We start from the raw sequence: 17,361 nt of genomic DNA, 5'->3' as shown, positions 1-17,361 counted from the left end.
AAGATTTCAACCACAAAACTAAGTAGACCTCTAAGGGTCTAACTGGAGGTGCACATTTCAAACCAATTTTTTTAAATCTATCGAAAAAAATTGAGCAGATTATAACCGAAACCGAGCTATAAAAATGGTTTTTTAACACAATTTCACTTCAAAAAAACCAAACCGATTATAACTAAAACCATTCTTTAAAAAAAATTAAATAAATAAATAAACTGGAACCGTTATAAAACCGGTATTGTACATCTAGCTCTAACGCATACCAATTAACGAACTTTATTGGTGTGGAAAACTTACATGAATCCAAAACCAAGAAGTTTAATCTACATTTTGAGATGTGTATTTTATTTCTGTTGCTTAGAAAATAAGCAATACAGTAAATTATCTTTAATTCATGATGAAATTTAGAATAGGTACAAAAGGGAGAGTAACAACAAAATTAAAGAGCTTTTCCAGTTGACACACGATTGTAAATAATTGATTCGTTTTTTATAAGTTACCAAATGTTAGTTTTTATCGTGAAGTTTATGATAATTCTTTTTAAATAGTATAAACTTTTACAGGATATTTTAGAATATGATAGTTTTTTTTTTTTATCGTGAACGATATGTCATTTTTTGTATTTGACTCTTTAAAAAACTGAAAATGGATTTTCTCCTGAATTTTGCAAAAATAAACATTGTAGAAGTTAAGATTTAATCAGGTCATCATTTAAAGACAATTATATAAATGATTATAATATTAGTATATTACTAAAAGTTTAGGGTTAAGGGTAGTGGTGGGGTTTGAAGGAGGGTGGTGTCGTATGAACACTTATATATGTATATAAATATATATATAAGCCAAACAATGACACATAATACATGCAAACCTCCTTCTTCTCCTTCAATAATTCAAACCAGAATTCATCTTCTGGTTTTGAAGGTTCTAGATAGCTTTTCTCTTGCTCCATATAAAAAAGAACAAGCAATAAATTACACCAAATTTTGGTGGAATTTTTGGCAACAAAAAAAATTATGTCGAATATTACAGGAGATGAAGGGAGTTTTTCGTCAGCAGAAGAAGCTCAAGGAAAGCAAGTTCAAAACTTGAAGAACCATTTCCATGGCGGAAATTCTAGCAATGCAACCACTTCACTCCCACCTCCTCCTAAAAAGAAAAGAAACCTACCAGGAACTCCAGGTTTTATATATATATATATATATATATATATATATATATATATATATATATATATATATATATATATATATATATATATATATATATATATATATATATATATATATATAATAATTAGTGTACAAATTGATATATGGTGTTAATTAGAACACAAATCCTTTTAGTGTCTTTACGAATTCATATACAATTCATTGCCGAAGTAAGTTAAAGTGATTAATAATTAATAATGTGAAACTTGTTTTTGTATCTTAGACTGAAAGGTGTCGTAAAGATGTTACCGCCGGTAATTTAATTCGGCCTTTTTTTTCGGCAGTAACACCGCCCCCACTTCTTTTTTTACCCGCGGTATGATGCCGTCGGTGTTCTTCCACCCGTGGTAAATTGGACTTTTGATTACATTGTGGCTCTTGATTGGTCACTTGTAAACTTAATTTTTTTTTTTTTTTTTAATTTCATAGGTAAAAAAATTAATACACCATTATCATAGGCAAAAATTGTTAAGAAATACAATGCTTACATGGTATCTATATGGCATACCTTTTTCATTGGTAAAAAATCTGCTACACACTATAGCCTTATATTTCGGTAAACTCAAAATGTATAGGTTGAAATAAAAATATATATACTATACCATTCTAGTTTGTTAAAGTTGGTATGTTGTTTACACTTGTTATTATATATATATATATATATATATATATATATATATATATATATATATATATATATATATATATATATATATATATATTTTAATCAGCTTATAATGAAAGTGATTATTATACAATTATATTTGATTTTTTTTAGATTAATATATATTTTTTTTTAGATAGATAATAAAAGAATATATCTGAAATTAAAAAATAAAATGAAATAAAATAAGCTAACATCTTGTCTTTTCAATTGCCATTGTTGAATAAAAGTATTTTAAACACTAGTTATGCTATATATCTTATGGACTTATTCGCTTCATAATTAACCATCCAAATAAATCGGCTAATGGACATGCCATGCATTAAATCTTCAAAATACCAATTTAATAATAAATAAGAATAAGAAATAAATATTTATAGCAACATAATTAATATTAAATAATATTCACTTTTAAAAAAAATTAACATACAGGAACAATCGTCGACGGATACTAATAACATCACGAAAAAATATAAAATGACTCAATAGATACTAGATGTGAGCCCGCGTAAAATAACGACATCAAATAGCTCTTATGGTTAATAGTTTTTTTTACGGGGAAATAATTATTAAAATATATTATTAGTTATTAAGTAATAAAAAATTATTAATTTTAAGTAAAATATCTATTTTTAGACCTTATATTTATATTGTCTATATGTTAATTAATTCATATACATGACTTCAATATTTTTATTTTGCTACAAGTTGAATTGAATTTATTAATAATCTTTATTATTTATGTCTTCATATTTTTATCAAGTATTAATGATTTATTTATTTATGTATGATTTGTACAAAAAAATTTCTAACTTATACCTTTTAAAATTCAAGATATGATAATATATTTAATAATATAGTATGGTATAGATATAGATATTGAAAGTTTTTTTAATTTTTTAAAACACGAATCACATTTACAGACATGTAATTTTTAAATTTCTCACGATTAAATATAACTTAAAAGACCCATTCTTAGAGAATGATTTGTGTATAATATTTTTTAGTTATAGATAACAATTTGTGCTTTAGATGATGGTTGTACCGTACAACTAAATAAAAGATAAATTGTTATGATCATCACCTTTCTTAAATACATATACATAGGATTGTGCACATTTATTATGATCTTCATAATTAATTAATATAATTAGAATAATTCTAATACTTAATTTATTTTTTTATTTTGTAACACAGATCCTACAGCAGAAGTTATTGCTTTATCACCAACGACACTCATGGCAACCAACAGATTTGTGTGTGAAATCTGCAACAAAGGGTTTCAGAGAGACCAAAACCTACAATTGCACCGACGAGGCCATAATCTTCCATGGAAACTAAGACAAAGAACTAGCACAGAGACTAGGAAGCGAGTGTATGTATGCCCAGAGCCATCTTGTGTTCATCACAATCCAGCTCGAGCACTAGGCGACCTCACAGGGATAAAAAAGCATTATAGCAGGAAACATGGAGAGAAAAAATGGAAATGTGACAAGTGTTCCAAGAAATATGCGGTTCAATCTGATTGGAAAGCTCATCAAAAGACATGCGGCACTCGAGAATATAAGTGTGATTGTGGTACCATATTCTCAAGGTTTGGTTTCCAAACTAGTGGTTTTATCTTTTAATATGAAAGCTTATGGGTCATGAATTTATGCTTTTTTTTTTTTTTAATGTGCAGGAGAGATAGCTTTATAACTCATAGAGCATTTTGTGATGCATTAGCCGAAGAAAACAACAAGGTGAACCAAGGGATGTTACAACCTCAACATATGCATGATCATATAATGTCATCAAATTCAATCGACTCTGGGAACATGTTAATGGGTTTACCCGATTTTAACAATTATGAACCAAAAGCCTCGATTAAATCATTGCCTCGTCAAGACTTGGTTCCAGTGCCATTCAAGCCTTTAAACATGTCAGCAGACATGTATTCGAGTAGTTCCGGTACCCTTTTTGGAAACCCAAGAGGTGGGTCCTCATCGTCTTCAGGGTTACAACTTAGCTCGACAAATGGATCGTTGGGCTACGGATACTTCCAACAAGATAGTAAGGTTGGGGGACTACTTCCTGGTCTCGCAGGCCATATGTCTGCTACAGCGTTGCTTCAAAAAGCGGCCCAAATGGGTGCTACTGCAAGCAATGGCGTTAATTCTCCAATGATGCAAAAGAGTTTTGTTACGAGCATGACAGGCCCGGATCAACTCAATTCACTTAGGTCAAAGCCTGTATCACCTTATGGAATTCAACAAACAGGGGGTTATGATAGTTTTCACATCCAACCTAATCATACAAGTATTATTGGAATCAATGACGGAAGTGAAGGCTATAATCCCTTGCAAAAGCCCAACCCACAAGATTCATTCGGGTCTGGCCCTAATCCAAATATGAATGATTTGGGAATTTACAGTGAATTGTTGATGGGAGGTCATCAAGATCATGATACTACAAAGAACATGGAAAATCATGAAGATAGAAGTGATGAAAACTCAACCTTGATTCAAGGGAGAGGGAAACTGAGTATGGCGTCAAAGTTAGGCGGCAATGACATGTTAACGGTTGATTTCTTAGGGATCGGAGGAGCAAGATCACTAAATACTCAGGAACAAGAACAAAGATTCAACGGGTTCGAAGCAACAAGCCAAGTAATGAATCCTTTTCAGCAAGAACTTATTCATGGTGAGTCTTCAGCCCATGAAAAACCCATTTGGGAATAATAAACCAAGAGATAAAAGCCCATTAATTTTCAAAAGTTCTTTTTTGATACGATCAAGTAGTTTGGGACTCACAATCATAATGGACCTCATGGGCTAAAAAAATCTAATTGGGATAATGGGACCCGCCAGACTCAAACACTCGAAGAGTCAAACTAACCTTGTAATAATTATGGATTCATAATCATAGAGGTAGTATTAAGTTTTGCGGAAAAATGATAGAATATTTTGTTTATTTCACCTAATATTTTTTTCATATTGGTTGTTTAGATTAATCTTTTCTTTAACAGCAGAATTTTATCAAACTAACAAGAAGCTAGAAAAACATTGTTACAAAGTGATAAATAAATACTTTAATAAATATAATATTTAAATTAGCAAATAAGATGACAAAGTAGAATTTAAGTTTTAGCTATCTTTTAAAACATTTAAATAAAAAATAATTTGTAAGACAATAACTCTGCCTAATCATGTTCTATTGATTAATGGAAAAATAGATTAAAAAACAGTTTATTTGTTATGCTTTTAAAAGAGGGGATATGCGGAAGTTCTAATGTTCTGAGGAACAAAAAAACTCTTTGAGAAAATGATGTGATGTGACATCCTCAAATTCATGGTCATTTTAAAAAATTTATTTATACTTATTTGAAAATCAGAATATTCATTTAAAGAATAATATTGCGGAATTTGTTCCCATAAAACATGATAATAATATTATCAAAGCATTTCCGAAGAAATGTGTTTTGTTTATATTAAAACTTTGGGATGTCATCGTCAATACAGAAACATAAGCATAAACAGACCTTACATTCATTTACACTAGTGATTTACATCTCCTTTAATCTCTCAGTATAATATAGTTTTGTATCGATACAAGTGATACAAATAAACTGAGTGGGTTAGGTTATGAAACCTGGTGAGTACATAGGGTTTTAAACCCACAATAATAATGTTATTATGTTTAATCATCAAACAATTAACCCAGTTACCCATCCTATTATCTTCTCAATTCTTAAATATCTTCTCTAATCCTTAATATTTATTCCTAAGGATTGTCCTAAGGAATAGGCACGAAGTCCATTGTTGCCAGGGTTTATATAACATAAACTAAGTCCATAGTTGTCGATGTTAATCTACAGGGCACTAAATCAATAATTGCCACATTTATTTGTAAGGAACTAAGTTCATAGCTGTCAATGTTCGTTTCTGAGGCACTAAATCCATAGTTGTCAAGGTTTATCTCTTTTATTGACAATATTGTTTTAGGGAGTCCACCCATAATACATGTCAATGGGTTTTTGGAGTAGTGACTGTAGTGAACACATCGTTCATAACACCTACAGGTTGTGAGTCTGCTAGTGTTCCATCGGACTGTCTAAAATAGTTTGTGGTTACCATCTATACTCTGTTAGATGATTGTACCATTGCTTGGTCAAGGCTTCTCGTCATTTTCACCTCTCATCATCTATATCATCTTTCATCTCTCATCATTCCTCTCATCTTTTGTAACGCCTGATTTTTGGTACGCATTTAATTATAAATTATTTATTTTTGTAGAGCTACTGACGAGTTGGGAGCCCCATACTCGTCCAATAGAAACGAGATTGGACATGAGGTTTAAGCAAACTACTTTACGAGTTAAGAGCCGTCAAATCAGCGAGTAGATCTGCCATAGTAAAACCCTAATTTTAGGGTTTTGCACCCTATTTAAGCATCTTAATCCCCACCTTATGGCCTTATTTCCAGCCTCCATGTCCCAAACCATAATCCATGAAACCCTAGAGCTTTTTTTGAGCGTGTGAGCCATTCTTGAGTAATATTTGTGTGTTTTTGAAGCTTGAAGAAGAAGAAGGAGCTAGAAGGTTCAATTAGCCCCTTCAAGTTCTTCTGGTTCAAGTTCTAACACCACGTTTGCAGCTCATACTTCATCAATTCCAAAAGAAGATAAAGAGAACACGACTTTATTGGTTGGGTTCATGAATTGCTACAATGCTCTCTTGGCAGGAGATTTAGCTCCTCTAATCATGGTTGGAGAACTGGATCAGATTCATCATGAGGACGTGGAAGAGATGGATATCATGTGGCAAATATCTATGGTGATGTTCAGGGCAACAAAGTTTACTCAACGCACAGGGTATAACAACTGGGGAATGAACGTGGAGAAAAAGGTGAGGTTCAACAAGAGCAAGCTTCGGTGCTACAACTATCACGATCCATGTCATTTTGCTCGTGAATGCTCCGAGCCAGATACCAAGAACAATCCCGATAGGACGTTGGTGCCTGCTAAAAACAACAGAGGAACTTGATGTGCACAAAAGTACCCACTAATTTTAATCTCTATAACCTAACAAACTTAGACTAACTATAAACCTATAGGCAGTGTACCTAGTCAGATTATAGTATAGCTTGGGAAAGTTAGGTATCGGTCACATGGAACGGTGTTACTAATTAATCTACTTGCTATCAAATTAACCTAATTATTAACAAGTTTAAAAAGGGTTTTATCTGATTTTACAAAATCAGGCGAACTTAACTAAAATTCAATCAATAAGTAAAAACACTCTTGTTTAGTTCGAATCCACTTCCTCCTTATGGCTAGCTAATAATTATGGATTATCAAGTTGGTTATTATTATATTAGTAATTTAAGTCTAACTTTACCAATAATTAATTAATTCATGTAAAATTATGTATGGTCACACACAATTAAACACATAACCAATTATGATTATGAATATGCTATGTAAGATTTATTATGCAAATGCAATTATAGTCATAATCTACGTTCTCTAGCACAACTAAATTTATTTACTTTAATTACTAACTAAGATTGGTCAATCCTAGCTCTAACAATTTAATGTTCACTGAATCATTAGGTAAACAAGTTCATGCAGTTGATGGTCACTAAGCTACGCAGAACATGAATCTAAACAACTAAAGAAACAAACATAAGCATGCTAGGTAACAATAAATCAAACACAAGCAATTTACCAACTAAACAAATCCATGTAAAATTAAGCTATTCATAAGTTAGAAGCTTCATCTAGCTAAACAAGAGTAGCTAGATTTAGTTGCTCATAATAGCAACTAACAAACAAACACAAACTAAATAGGCAAACATGTTCATAAGTATCAAATAAGTAAACTAAATTATGAAGCTCTACTCCTTTGGTGTTGAAAACCTTTTTTCAGAACTTCTCCTCTGCTAAAAATCGTCTTATGGAAACCCTTCAATCAGCCAAAAATTCCTCAAGTCGTAATGGACAAGGGAATTTATAGTTTTCTAATTTCCCGAGTTCACGAGGATTCACGTCGTGAATATGGGATAAACGTGTTCGGCAAAGACTCTTCCGCCTGCATGCATATCTTCTAGAACTCTCCACTCACGTCGTGAACCATGACTTATTCACATCGTGAGTACATCTTTTGGGTGATTTTCCGTTCTTCTTTTCTTCAATCCTCCAAAGTTCCATAGTCTGTCAATTTCAGTCCTTATCTTTGAAGATGCTTCTATTTGGATGCAAAATAACAATTTAAACTCATAAGTACCGTTATTCTATGCAAATAATCAAAAAATCAATAAAAATGTAAATAAATATTGTCTAAAATATGTATAAATATGACAATATCAGAGCTGCAGCCAACAATGAAACAGCTAATGAAAAATCTAAAAACTTAAACCAAATTTTTAACTTTTTTATCCATTAAAAACCAAATAGTGTTATACAAATTGTTTTCAAAATATTATTCATCAGAGTGTCCCAGAAACAAAATCATAAGGATGAGGAGTGGTACGATCACGTCTTTGCCTTGCCACGATCTCTTGATGTACCTGAAACAATAAATTGAAACTGTAAGCCCGAGAGCTTAGTGAGTTACCCCCAAAATACCAATACCACACTGATAATACCATATATATATATATATATATATATATATATATATATATATATATATATAATAGTTAACAACAACATGTATACTTGACCTTCAGCCTAACTGGACCGCCTTGCAAGTCCTACAGTATATCTGGATCTATCCTGAGCCTTCGGTATGACTGGACCGTCATGCAGGCCCACAGTCTATCCGAACCACTCATCGGGTGTGTTGCCCTTCAGCACATAGCAGGACTGTCTCAACCCAACCATCAAACAAATAACCATGTGTACATAAATAACATATATTGGCATATATATATATATATATATATATATATATATATATATATATATATACATATATATATATATATATATATATATATATATATATATATATCATATATAACTATCTCACAAATCATCTATCTGTAACATCCAAAATTTCAAACAAATTTAAACTTTTAAAAAACATATCAAGTTCATCAAAATATTACAACTTTGTTTTCAAAACATTGTTTATCAAAGTCTTGTCCCCAAAAATAACATAATAGGAGGAGTTGTACGATCACACCTTGGCCTTGCCGCGATCCCCTGATGTACCTGAAACGATAAACTGAAACTGTAAGCCCGAAAGCTTACTGAGTTACCCCAAAATACCGATACACATACAGTTCACATATCAATATCAACATTAGCATATCATACCAATCAAAACAGAACAACATGCACTGGGTCCACAGCTTTACAATCTAGACTACCCCTAGGCCCTCAGAACAGCATGGTAAAATATATTAAACGAGATTAGGGTTAGGCCGTCATTAGTTGCTTTGAAAGCAAGTAATGTTAATCCGGATTTAATGAGGATTTAGGGTTACCAAAACTAACGAGTTTCGTTAGTTTTACCATAATCACCCTCAAGAAGTTGAATTTTCCACTATGTTCTCATATGTAAAATTCAGCGGGATCCTAGCCAGGGGCGCTGCCCCTAAACCCTGCCAAAGGGGCGCTGCCCCCGGACCCCTGACTAGTCGTCGAACCGGCTTCTAATTCAATCTTATACATGCGTGCATTCCTCACAACACCGTACATATATTAGAGTACAAATTATGAAGCCCCTTAGTTCACATGTTAGTTCCAGTTACTTAAAATGATATAGTGACACTAAAATCACCAACACCAATAAATTATATGTATATATTAGCTTGAATATTGAAGAGTTTGTTTCAATTTAGACTAATAAATGATTCTAATGTATTAAAAAGATCAAAGTAATAAAGTGAAAGTGAATGATTTAATTAAGTTAGAAAAATGAGTATGTGTGGTTAATTACGCCAAAGTTCAAAAGTTTGTGTAACTTTTAAATGAATAATATGCATTAAGAAGACATTTATTATAAAATAAAATCCAAGGTTAGTGAATAACTAAAAAGATATATATTTTAACAATATTGGTATTTGTTGTTAGGTGTTTGTTTTATAGTTTCAAAATTTATTATCATTTCTATTATTAATTATTAAGAATTTTTTTGTAGGTTTAAGTTGTGCAAGTAGGTTGTTAGAGCATGTGTCTTTTAATAAAAGCTCAAACATTGTTTTATAACTACTAATATGTTTGATTCGTTACTATATTAGTGTTGACTTAAGAAAATTGTTGCATTGATCATTTCAAGAATATAAACCGTGCGAATAGAAATAAAAAACAATAGAATTAAAAACCAAGAGATACAACTTATACAACAAACCAACAAAAACTAACGATGGTAAAGGGTTAAGTTTTGGGCATCATCTTTAAAAACATCAACACATTCGTATATTTCATTAAAACATCTTACAAAATATATAACACAAAAAACTACCAAATTTCTCAAAAGGCGGTAAACTCATCTACTCGTTAAAGTGAATTTCTACATTTCAACATGAACTTCAACACAAAAACATGCATATTGTTCAAATGTGAGGTAATCTTCAACTTAAATATTTGTTCAATCTGAGAGTGTTTATAAATCATTTCAAAAAATTATACATATAACATTTTAAGTAGAGTTGGAATCGTAAAACTTGAAGTTAAATCCTCACCCTTGATTGGTCCATTCACCAATTCAATTTTACCTCCAATAATAAAAACTTATAAGAAATGGATGGTGTATATCCTTACCTTTCAAAAAGATTTGTTCATACCTGTATGCTCAATAAAATATTACATGTGTCAATTTTTAAAATAGATGCTAGCAAGTCCTCAAACCTAACAACTACTTTATTCATCAATAAAAAAACAATAAGTGAACAAACCAATTTTTTTTTTTTTTGGTAAACATACATTAAACAATTAGGCTCTGTCCATTTTCAAAATCAAGTAATAAATTAGATAAATACGCGTACATTGCTTATTATAGACTATTGAGCTTTAACATTACATTCACAATATGTGACTTGGATTTACACCAAAATAGAAAACATGTGATCAGTAATTAGACAAAAAAAATGATTTTCTTTTGGTTTAGGATATGTGTTCTACAAAAGTAAGTATTTATAGGCTAAGTATACTTGTTTGAAGGGAATTTTAAAATTCAAATTAAATTGTATAAGTTGAATAGTTTTTGGAGTTTCAAATGAATAAGGTTCAAGAAAAATTCTTGCTTTATAAGATACTAGGCGAATGCCCTCGCGTTGTGCAGAAATACCTATATAGTTGAAGTCTTTACAAATATATGTTTTTTTAATAGAACAATAACGTTGTTGTTAAATTTAATATAATAATTCGTATACCAAATTGATATAATATATTGATTATTTTGAATTATATGATAATATATACATTTATTATAACTACATAATCTCAATTGTTTAAATGACTTCTACCTGCGAGTTACACGTGAATAAAATTAAATATGATATATGGTTTAATGTTATTTATAGTTGTTGTTATTGCTAATTAATTTTAAAAAAATTATGTGCTTAATGTTTTAATTTCTATCATTATAATTATTTAAAATATCAAACATTGTTTTTTGATTTTAAAGATAACAATATAATCATTTATATAGAGTTATTTTTAACTATTGGTATTGTAAGCTATTTTAAGCCACTTATTTGAATTTTTTTTATCGATTATAAAAATATCTTTAGAAAATATTTTAGTTAAATTTAAATTACAATTTAGTTTTTGCATTTATCATTACAATTTATCACTTTTAACTATTTACAAAATATTCTTTGTTTTTTAAGTGGAACTGAAATTTATATTTAAGTTGATACTGCAATGTTATATTTAAATTAATAATTTAAGTATTTTATCCAAACTGTTCAAAAGTTGTATCTTTAAACTGATTATGGTTACATACAACAATATTTTAAATATAATAAATTAAGTATAATATGTTAAAAGCTAAATACATAACTTTATAAGTAGAAGTAAAAATATTATGTTGAAATTGAAATTTATTTTATTTATGATTACACTTTAGGTTTGATATTTATTTAACATTATTAACCAACTTATAATTATTATTAGAAAAACACTACAATTTATCACTTTTAACTATTTATAAAATATTTTTTTGGGTTGTTTAAGTTAAACCAAAATTCATATTTAAGTTTACCATGTAATGTTATATTTAAATTATTAACATAAGTATTTTATATATATTGTTCCAAAATTATTTATTTAAAATGATAATGGTTTACATCCAACAATATATTAAAACTAATAAATTAAGTATAATATGTTAAAAGTTAAAAAATGTAACTTTATAAATACAAATAAAAATATTATTTTAATATTGAAATTTAGTTTGTATACGATTACATTTTAGGTTTGATATGTATTTAATCTTATTAACAAACTTATAATTATTATTAGAAAAAATTGAAAAGCCATTAAAGTTTCAAATAAATGTGGTGAAAGAAAAAATACATGAGAGTTTCAAATAAATATGATGAAAAATAAAAATCCTTTATAAGTATATATAAATATAGATATAGATAGATCACATCGTCAAAGAAAAATGTGTTATGGTTTTAAATAGATTTTGAAATAGAAAATATTGATGGGACTAAAACGTACGTAACCATAAAAATGAAAGGGGCGTATAAAGCAACCATTAATATTTGAAGGTGATAAACTATAACTTGGGTTTTTCTTTTGTGCCCTAGCGTATACACATTACAGCCGCCGCAGATCTACAGAAACTACTACACTATAAATACATACACACAACCGATTCGATTCATTCTATATCCCCATCGGCATCGCCGACCAGATGCCCAGGTAGCTCTTTTGTAACATGCTTTCGCTTCGCTTCGCTTCGTCTCGTTTTTGGTTTTAGTTAATTAATCTCTCGAAGGAGAGAAAGAAGTGGAGATGCAGTGATGCTTATAACTACCTATTTTATGAGGGGAAACTTGATTTTCTCCTTGTGATTAGAAACAACCAATGGATCCTTCTGAGCATCATCTACTATTTATTATCTTATTTGTGTTTTTTTTTTTTCTTATTTAATATATACAATTGGTTTTAATTTTTGTCATTGAGGTGATGAGCAAGTTGTCGGAAAACATAATGTCGATCTAAAAATACTTCCAGACTACAATTATCTGATCAATGGTTTAAACTTATGTTTCTAAGAGTTCTGAAGTTTATTGGTTTGTATTATTAATAATTTATTTAACGTCTTCTGGTATTTGGATTTGTATTTAAAGACAAAAGTAATTTTCCCAGAGTTGATATATTAGGTTTATGCTTAAAAAGGGAAGTGATGGAAGTGATGATTATTTCCCCAGATGATCGAATCTGATTATAATGTGCGCTATTTAAACATTCTCCTTTTCGGAGAATCCAAGCCAGAAATCTGATCCATCTATTTTCCAACTTGTGCATTTAGTTTGTACCTTATGAAGTACTTGTGGACAACAAATATTTGATGGTTTTATTCGTAAGCACTAACCAAGTTAATCCTGACTTGTGTTTTTGTTAATTAGAATTGTGGATTATTATGTTGAATAAAAAGGTGGAAATGATGATTATTTCCCCAGATGATCGAAGCTGATTATACTGTGCGCTATTTAAATATTCTTCTAAATTTTTAGAAGAATCCAAGCCAGAAATCTGATCCACTTTTTATTTTTCCGTGTTGATAATCATCTTGAGACAGTGATGTTAAGACTGAAAACACCACACCAGCATATTTTTTTGCAGGTGGCAAATCTCAATGCTGAAGTTAAGTGTGATAAAAAAAACCATGTTAAATATTTTTACCATTGTCAAAACAACTACCACAACCCCCTTTAACTTAAGATATCAATAATCATGTTACAATAATAACTTCGTCTAAACAAATCCAAATTTATTATGGCATCAGTATAAATGCAACAGAAGTACATATTTTGTAAAAAAAAGTTGGTGAATTAACTGGTTTTGCCTGTATAAAAAAATTTACAACAGAAGTACATATTTTAGTCAAACAGTTTTTGTAATTCTGTTGTGTCTAGGAATTTATCAAGTCAGTAACATTAGGCAAGTTGCAGGATGAAGGTAACCTGAACCTGCGTAGGGATAGGGATAGGGTTAGTAGGGTTAGAGTCGGAGGTGTCCTGCAACTGCAAGATATGGCGCTTGGCTTCTTCTGCCACTTTGATTGCATCACTGTTGTAATCAGTCAGCAAAACTAGTATTAATTAGTAATTAATAATTACCATTATTATTATGCAATTGATTAAAATAAAAATCTTACCTAATAGTCTTATCTTGTGGCATGGAAACCTCGATTTGGACCAAAATCTTGCCTTCCAATTTCTGTTTTCTTACATGCTTCACAACCATTTTCTGAGACATAAGAACATACCATTAAACACTTACATCAATGATGGTTGTCACTAAACACTTACATCGATGATGTTTGTTAAGCACAAACGAAAAACCCAAGTTATAGTTTATCACATTCTACATGTATTTAAAAAAAAAAAAAAAAACTTATCCACTTAATGATTTTTTTCATCAACACAACAAAACGAAATGAAATCCCAAATACCATTTAAGCATATGGCTTGGTGCAAAGTTTTAGCCTTTTCATCTAAACTTTTTCACAAATTAAAGTTACAACTTACAAGCACTCGACAAGAGTTTTTTTTTTTTTGGTTTTTCACAAATAAAGCATATAGTCATATAATTTCTCAAAAATAGGGCTTATAATTTAATGCTCTTAAGAAAGCTTGAAAAACTTCATTATTTGATCAAGTTTCTAAACACAAACTCATCCTGAGACTTGGATATGTATTTTTCTGGAACCCATTATCGAATTAGAAACATTGCTTTCATATATATATATATATATATATATATATATATATATATATATATATATATATATATATATATATATATATATATATATATATATATATATAAAGGCTCAACAAATATATACCTGAGAGAAGTTGGAAGTGAGCGTATTAGTAATCATTTCTTCAATCCTACTATTTTCTTCTTGTTGCTGGACATGAGTAGTAGTAGTATTGTTAGGCTCTGCAAAGTCAAACATCAAGTTAATAAAATAAAGAATCCTAGTTTAGTTATAAATTATGCAATAATCAAAAGTAACATAATACCCAAGTGTATGAAGACTTCAGAGACATGAGGATGGCAACTCTGAATCTGGTAACGAACAGTTTCACCAATTTCATGTGCTGTTCTCACACTACACAAGGGATCAACCTGCAATTCAACAATGCAATCAAACAAAGAATCCCTCCCCCCTCTGTATCTAAAAAATGAAATTGATTATGAGGCAGGTAAGTCACCTGGATCTTTACATCAAGATACAGATATGAACCAGCTCTCCTTCCCCTAATGTGTCTGCATCCCTGTGTAATATGTTACATATATATATATATATATATATATATATATATATATATATATATATATATATATATATCAGACCAAAGTTACACAGCAAACAGGTCAAGATGAGATCAGCTTGCCTCCACTCCTTTGACTTGTAACACTGTCTTTCTGATTGGGTCCAAATGATGAGATGGTATTGCAGCATCCACCAGCTCCAAAATACTGGACAAAGGGATTCAATTCTTATAAATAGCAAGTTTCTACTTTCTAGTCTTGAGTATAAATATTACCTCTCGTAACCAGTTTGTAGTCCAGCCTTTAGGATCATGCCAGAGACAACAAGCCCAGCAAGGGGATCAAGAAACCTCACCCCAAGAATAGACCCACCTGAATCATGAATGAATGGATAAATACCCATTTTCATATGTCAAATCAAAGTGCTTAATGTTTCTTACCAACCCCTATAAGAGCAACAAGTGATGAAACAGCATCTGCACGATGATGCCATGCATTTGCTTTCATCAATCCACTGCCAGACCTCTCTCCTGCCCTCTTTGTTATCCAATATAACCTGTGCATTGCATCCATAAACTGATAACATCTCTCAAGGGATCTATCTGATCTATTAGAACTAGAGTACGAGTACAGTACCCTTCCTTAACAGCAATTGCAACAATAGTAGTATTCAAAGCCAGCACAGGATGATTCATGTCAATCCCATGATCATGGCCATGCCCATGCCCATGCCCCCCACCTACATGTTGATCAGAAGCTGCTGAGTACAGTACCCCCTGCAATATGATATTTCATGACTCTTCTTAAGCAGGTATATATATATATATATATATATATATATATATATATATATATATATATATATATATATATATATATATATATATATATATATATATGATTAATGATGCATCTGTCATAGAAAGAAGAAATACCACTAAAACATCCAAAGCATGCCATGCAATACCCCCAGCTGTTACCAAAAGCACGCCAGAAATTCCAAGTGCGCCTAAAGTCTCAAACTTACCATGCCCTGAAAATCAAATTACTTTGCAAATTATAACAAACATAAATTAAACAAATGTGAAACAGATGTTAATGTTGTTATTCAAATCCTTAATCCGACTAAAGAATCTCAAACACATATCATCATGAAATACTATTTGTTAATCAATCAGGCAACACAAATTAATTTTATCTACATATCAAAGGAGAAGAGAGTCGGTACAAATCAAAAGTGACCATATGGGTGTTCTTTGTCCTTGGGAACCCTTGAAGCTCTAAATGATACCAAAGCAACACCACTAAGCACCTGCATCACATCAAAACCATTACTTGCTTTTACTCTCATTAACAACAATTCGATGCCACATAACACAACCTAAATAAATAAACTCATAGCAAAATTAGTTTCAAATTTCAAATTCAAGATCTATTATAGCAAGTGCCAGAAGCGAATCATGTTTGGTGTATCCTCTACTTGCTGCAACAAAATTGAAATCGATTTTGCCCATTGCAGTTATTATGTGGACATGAAAGTCAGAACATAGTAAGCAATGATAATTACTGAATTTAAATATTACCACATCGGAGAGAGAATGAGCAGCATCGGCGATGATGGCGGTGCTACCGGACAAATAACCCGTCAATACTTTGCCGGCAGTTAACCCGATATCGGAGAGTAGTCCGAGCCTGAAAATCCTCTCGCCTTCTTGACTGGTTTGCTCGTGGTGGTGATGAGAATGACCGACATGCCACCTCTTAGAGATCTTTAAGCTATGATTTTCAGGGTAGGGGGAAGATCGATCGTACAACCGAGGAATCAAAGGGTACACCGCTTTCTTGTGGGCAAATGATGGAGGAATGGATCGTGCCGATGAATTGTGAAATTTTTTGAGGAGATTTACACCCAAGGGTCTGAATCCCATGTTCCTGAAGCGATAAAGGAATTCGATATTTTTCAAGCAGGAAAATGCTTTCAAATGTTTTCCCTGCCATCTTTGCACATTCATGCCTCGATCGATAACAGTTCTTTTG

General features: G+C 30.9%; 2 protein-coding genes and 4 non-coding genes across 6 annotated transcripts; 5 read left to right on the top strand and 1 right to left on the bottom strand.

Annotated features, from left to right (window-relative positions):
• Positions 1–873: 873 nt before the first annotated feature.
• On the top strand, positions 874–4,832 carry LOC144998762 (zinc finger protein GAI-ASSOCIATED FACTOR 1-like). The gene is made up of 3 exons (XM_078958490.1): positions 874–1,179; positions 3,070–3,466; positions 3,554–4,832. Exons 1-3 carry the CDS (start codon positions 1,014–1,016, stop codon positions 4,590–4,592), a joined length of 1,602 nt encoding a protein of 533 aa, XP_078814616.1. The 5' UTR covers positions 874–1,013; the 3' UTR covers positions 4,593–4,832.
• A 7,993-nt stretch (positions 4,833–12,825) lies between these two features.
• Positions 12,826–12,920, top strand: LOC144999289 (small nucleolar RNA R41). Its single transcript, XR_013660802.1, has one exon. It is a non-coding gene; the product is annotated as a small nucleolar RNA R41 (small nucleolar RNA).
• A 72-nt stretch (positions 12,921–12,992) lies between these two features.
• Positions 12,993–13,071, top strand: LOC144999299 (small nucleolar RNA Z155). The gene has a single exon (XR_013660812.1). It is a non-coding gene; the product is annotated as a small nucleolar RNA Z155 (small nucleolar RNA).
• A 151-nt stretch (positions 13,072–13,222) lies between these two features.
• On the top strand, positions 13,223–13,324 carry LOC144999283 (small nucleolar RNA Z103). Its single transcript, XR_013660797.1, has one exon. It is a non-coding gene; the product is annotated as a small nucleolar RNA Z103 (small nucleolar RNA).
• A 150-nt stretch (positions 13,325–13,474) lies between these two features.
• On the top strand, positions 13,475–13,581 carry LOC144999285 (small nucleolar RNA Z103). Its single transcript, XR_013660798.1, has one exon. It is a non-coding gene; the product is annotated as a small nucleolar RNA Z103 (small nucleolar RNA).
• A 156-nt stretch (positions 13,582–13,737) lies between these two features.
• LOC145048736 (Cation efflux family protein) lies at positions 13,738–17,361 on the bottom strand. Its single transcript, XM_078997319.1, has 12 exons — positions 16,908–17,361; positions 16,567–16,636; positions 16,260–16,357; positions 15,961–16,100; positions 15,765–15,880; positions 15,600–15,696; positions 15,447–15,531; positions 15,264–15,326; positions 15,072–15,177; positions 14,891–14,988; positions 14,198–14,289; positions 13,738–14,109 (listed from the first exon to the last, which is right to left on the bottom strand). Exons 1-12 carry the CDS (start codon positions 17,334–17,336, stop codon positions 13,977–13,979), a joined length of 1,527 nt encoding a protein of 508 aa, XP_078853445.1. The 5' UTR covers positions 17,337–17,361; the 3' UTR covers positions 13,738–13,976.

Source organism: Lactuca saligna, chromosome 5 (genome assembly GCF_052625555.1).
Source record: "Lactuca saligna cultivar CGN05327 chromosome 5, ASM5262555v1, whole genome shotgun sequence".
Classification (NCBI taxonomy): domain Eukaryota; kingdom Viridiplantae; phylum Streptophyta; class Magnoliopsida; order Asterales; family Asteraceae; genus Lactuca; species Lactuca saligna.
Note: the sequence above shows the minus strand (reverse complement) of the source record. Positions and strands in the feature narration are given on the sequence as shown.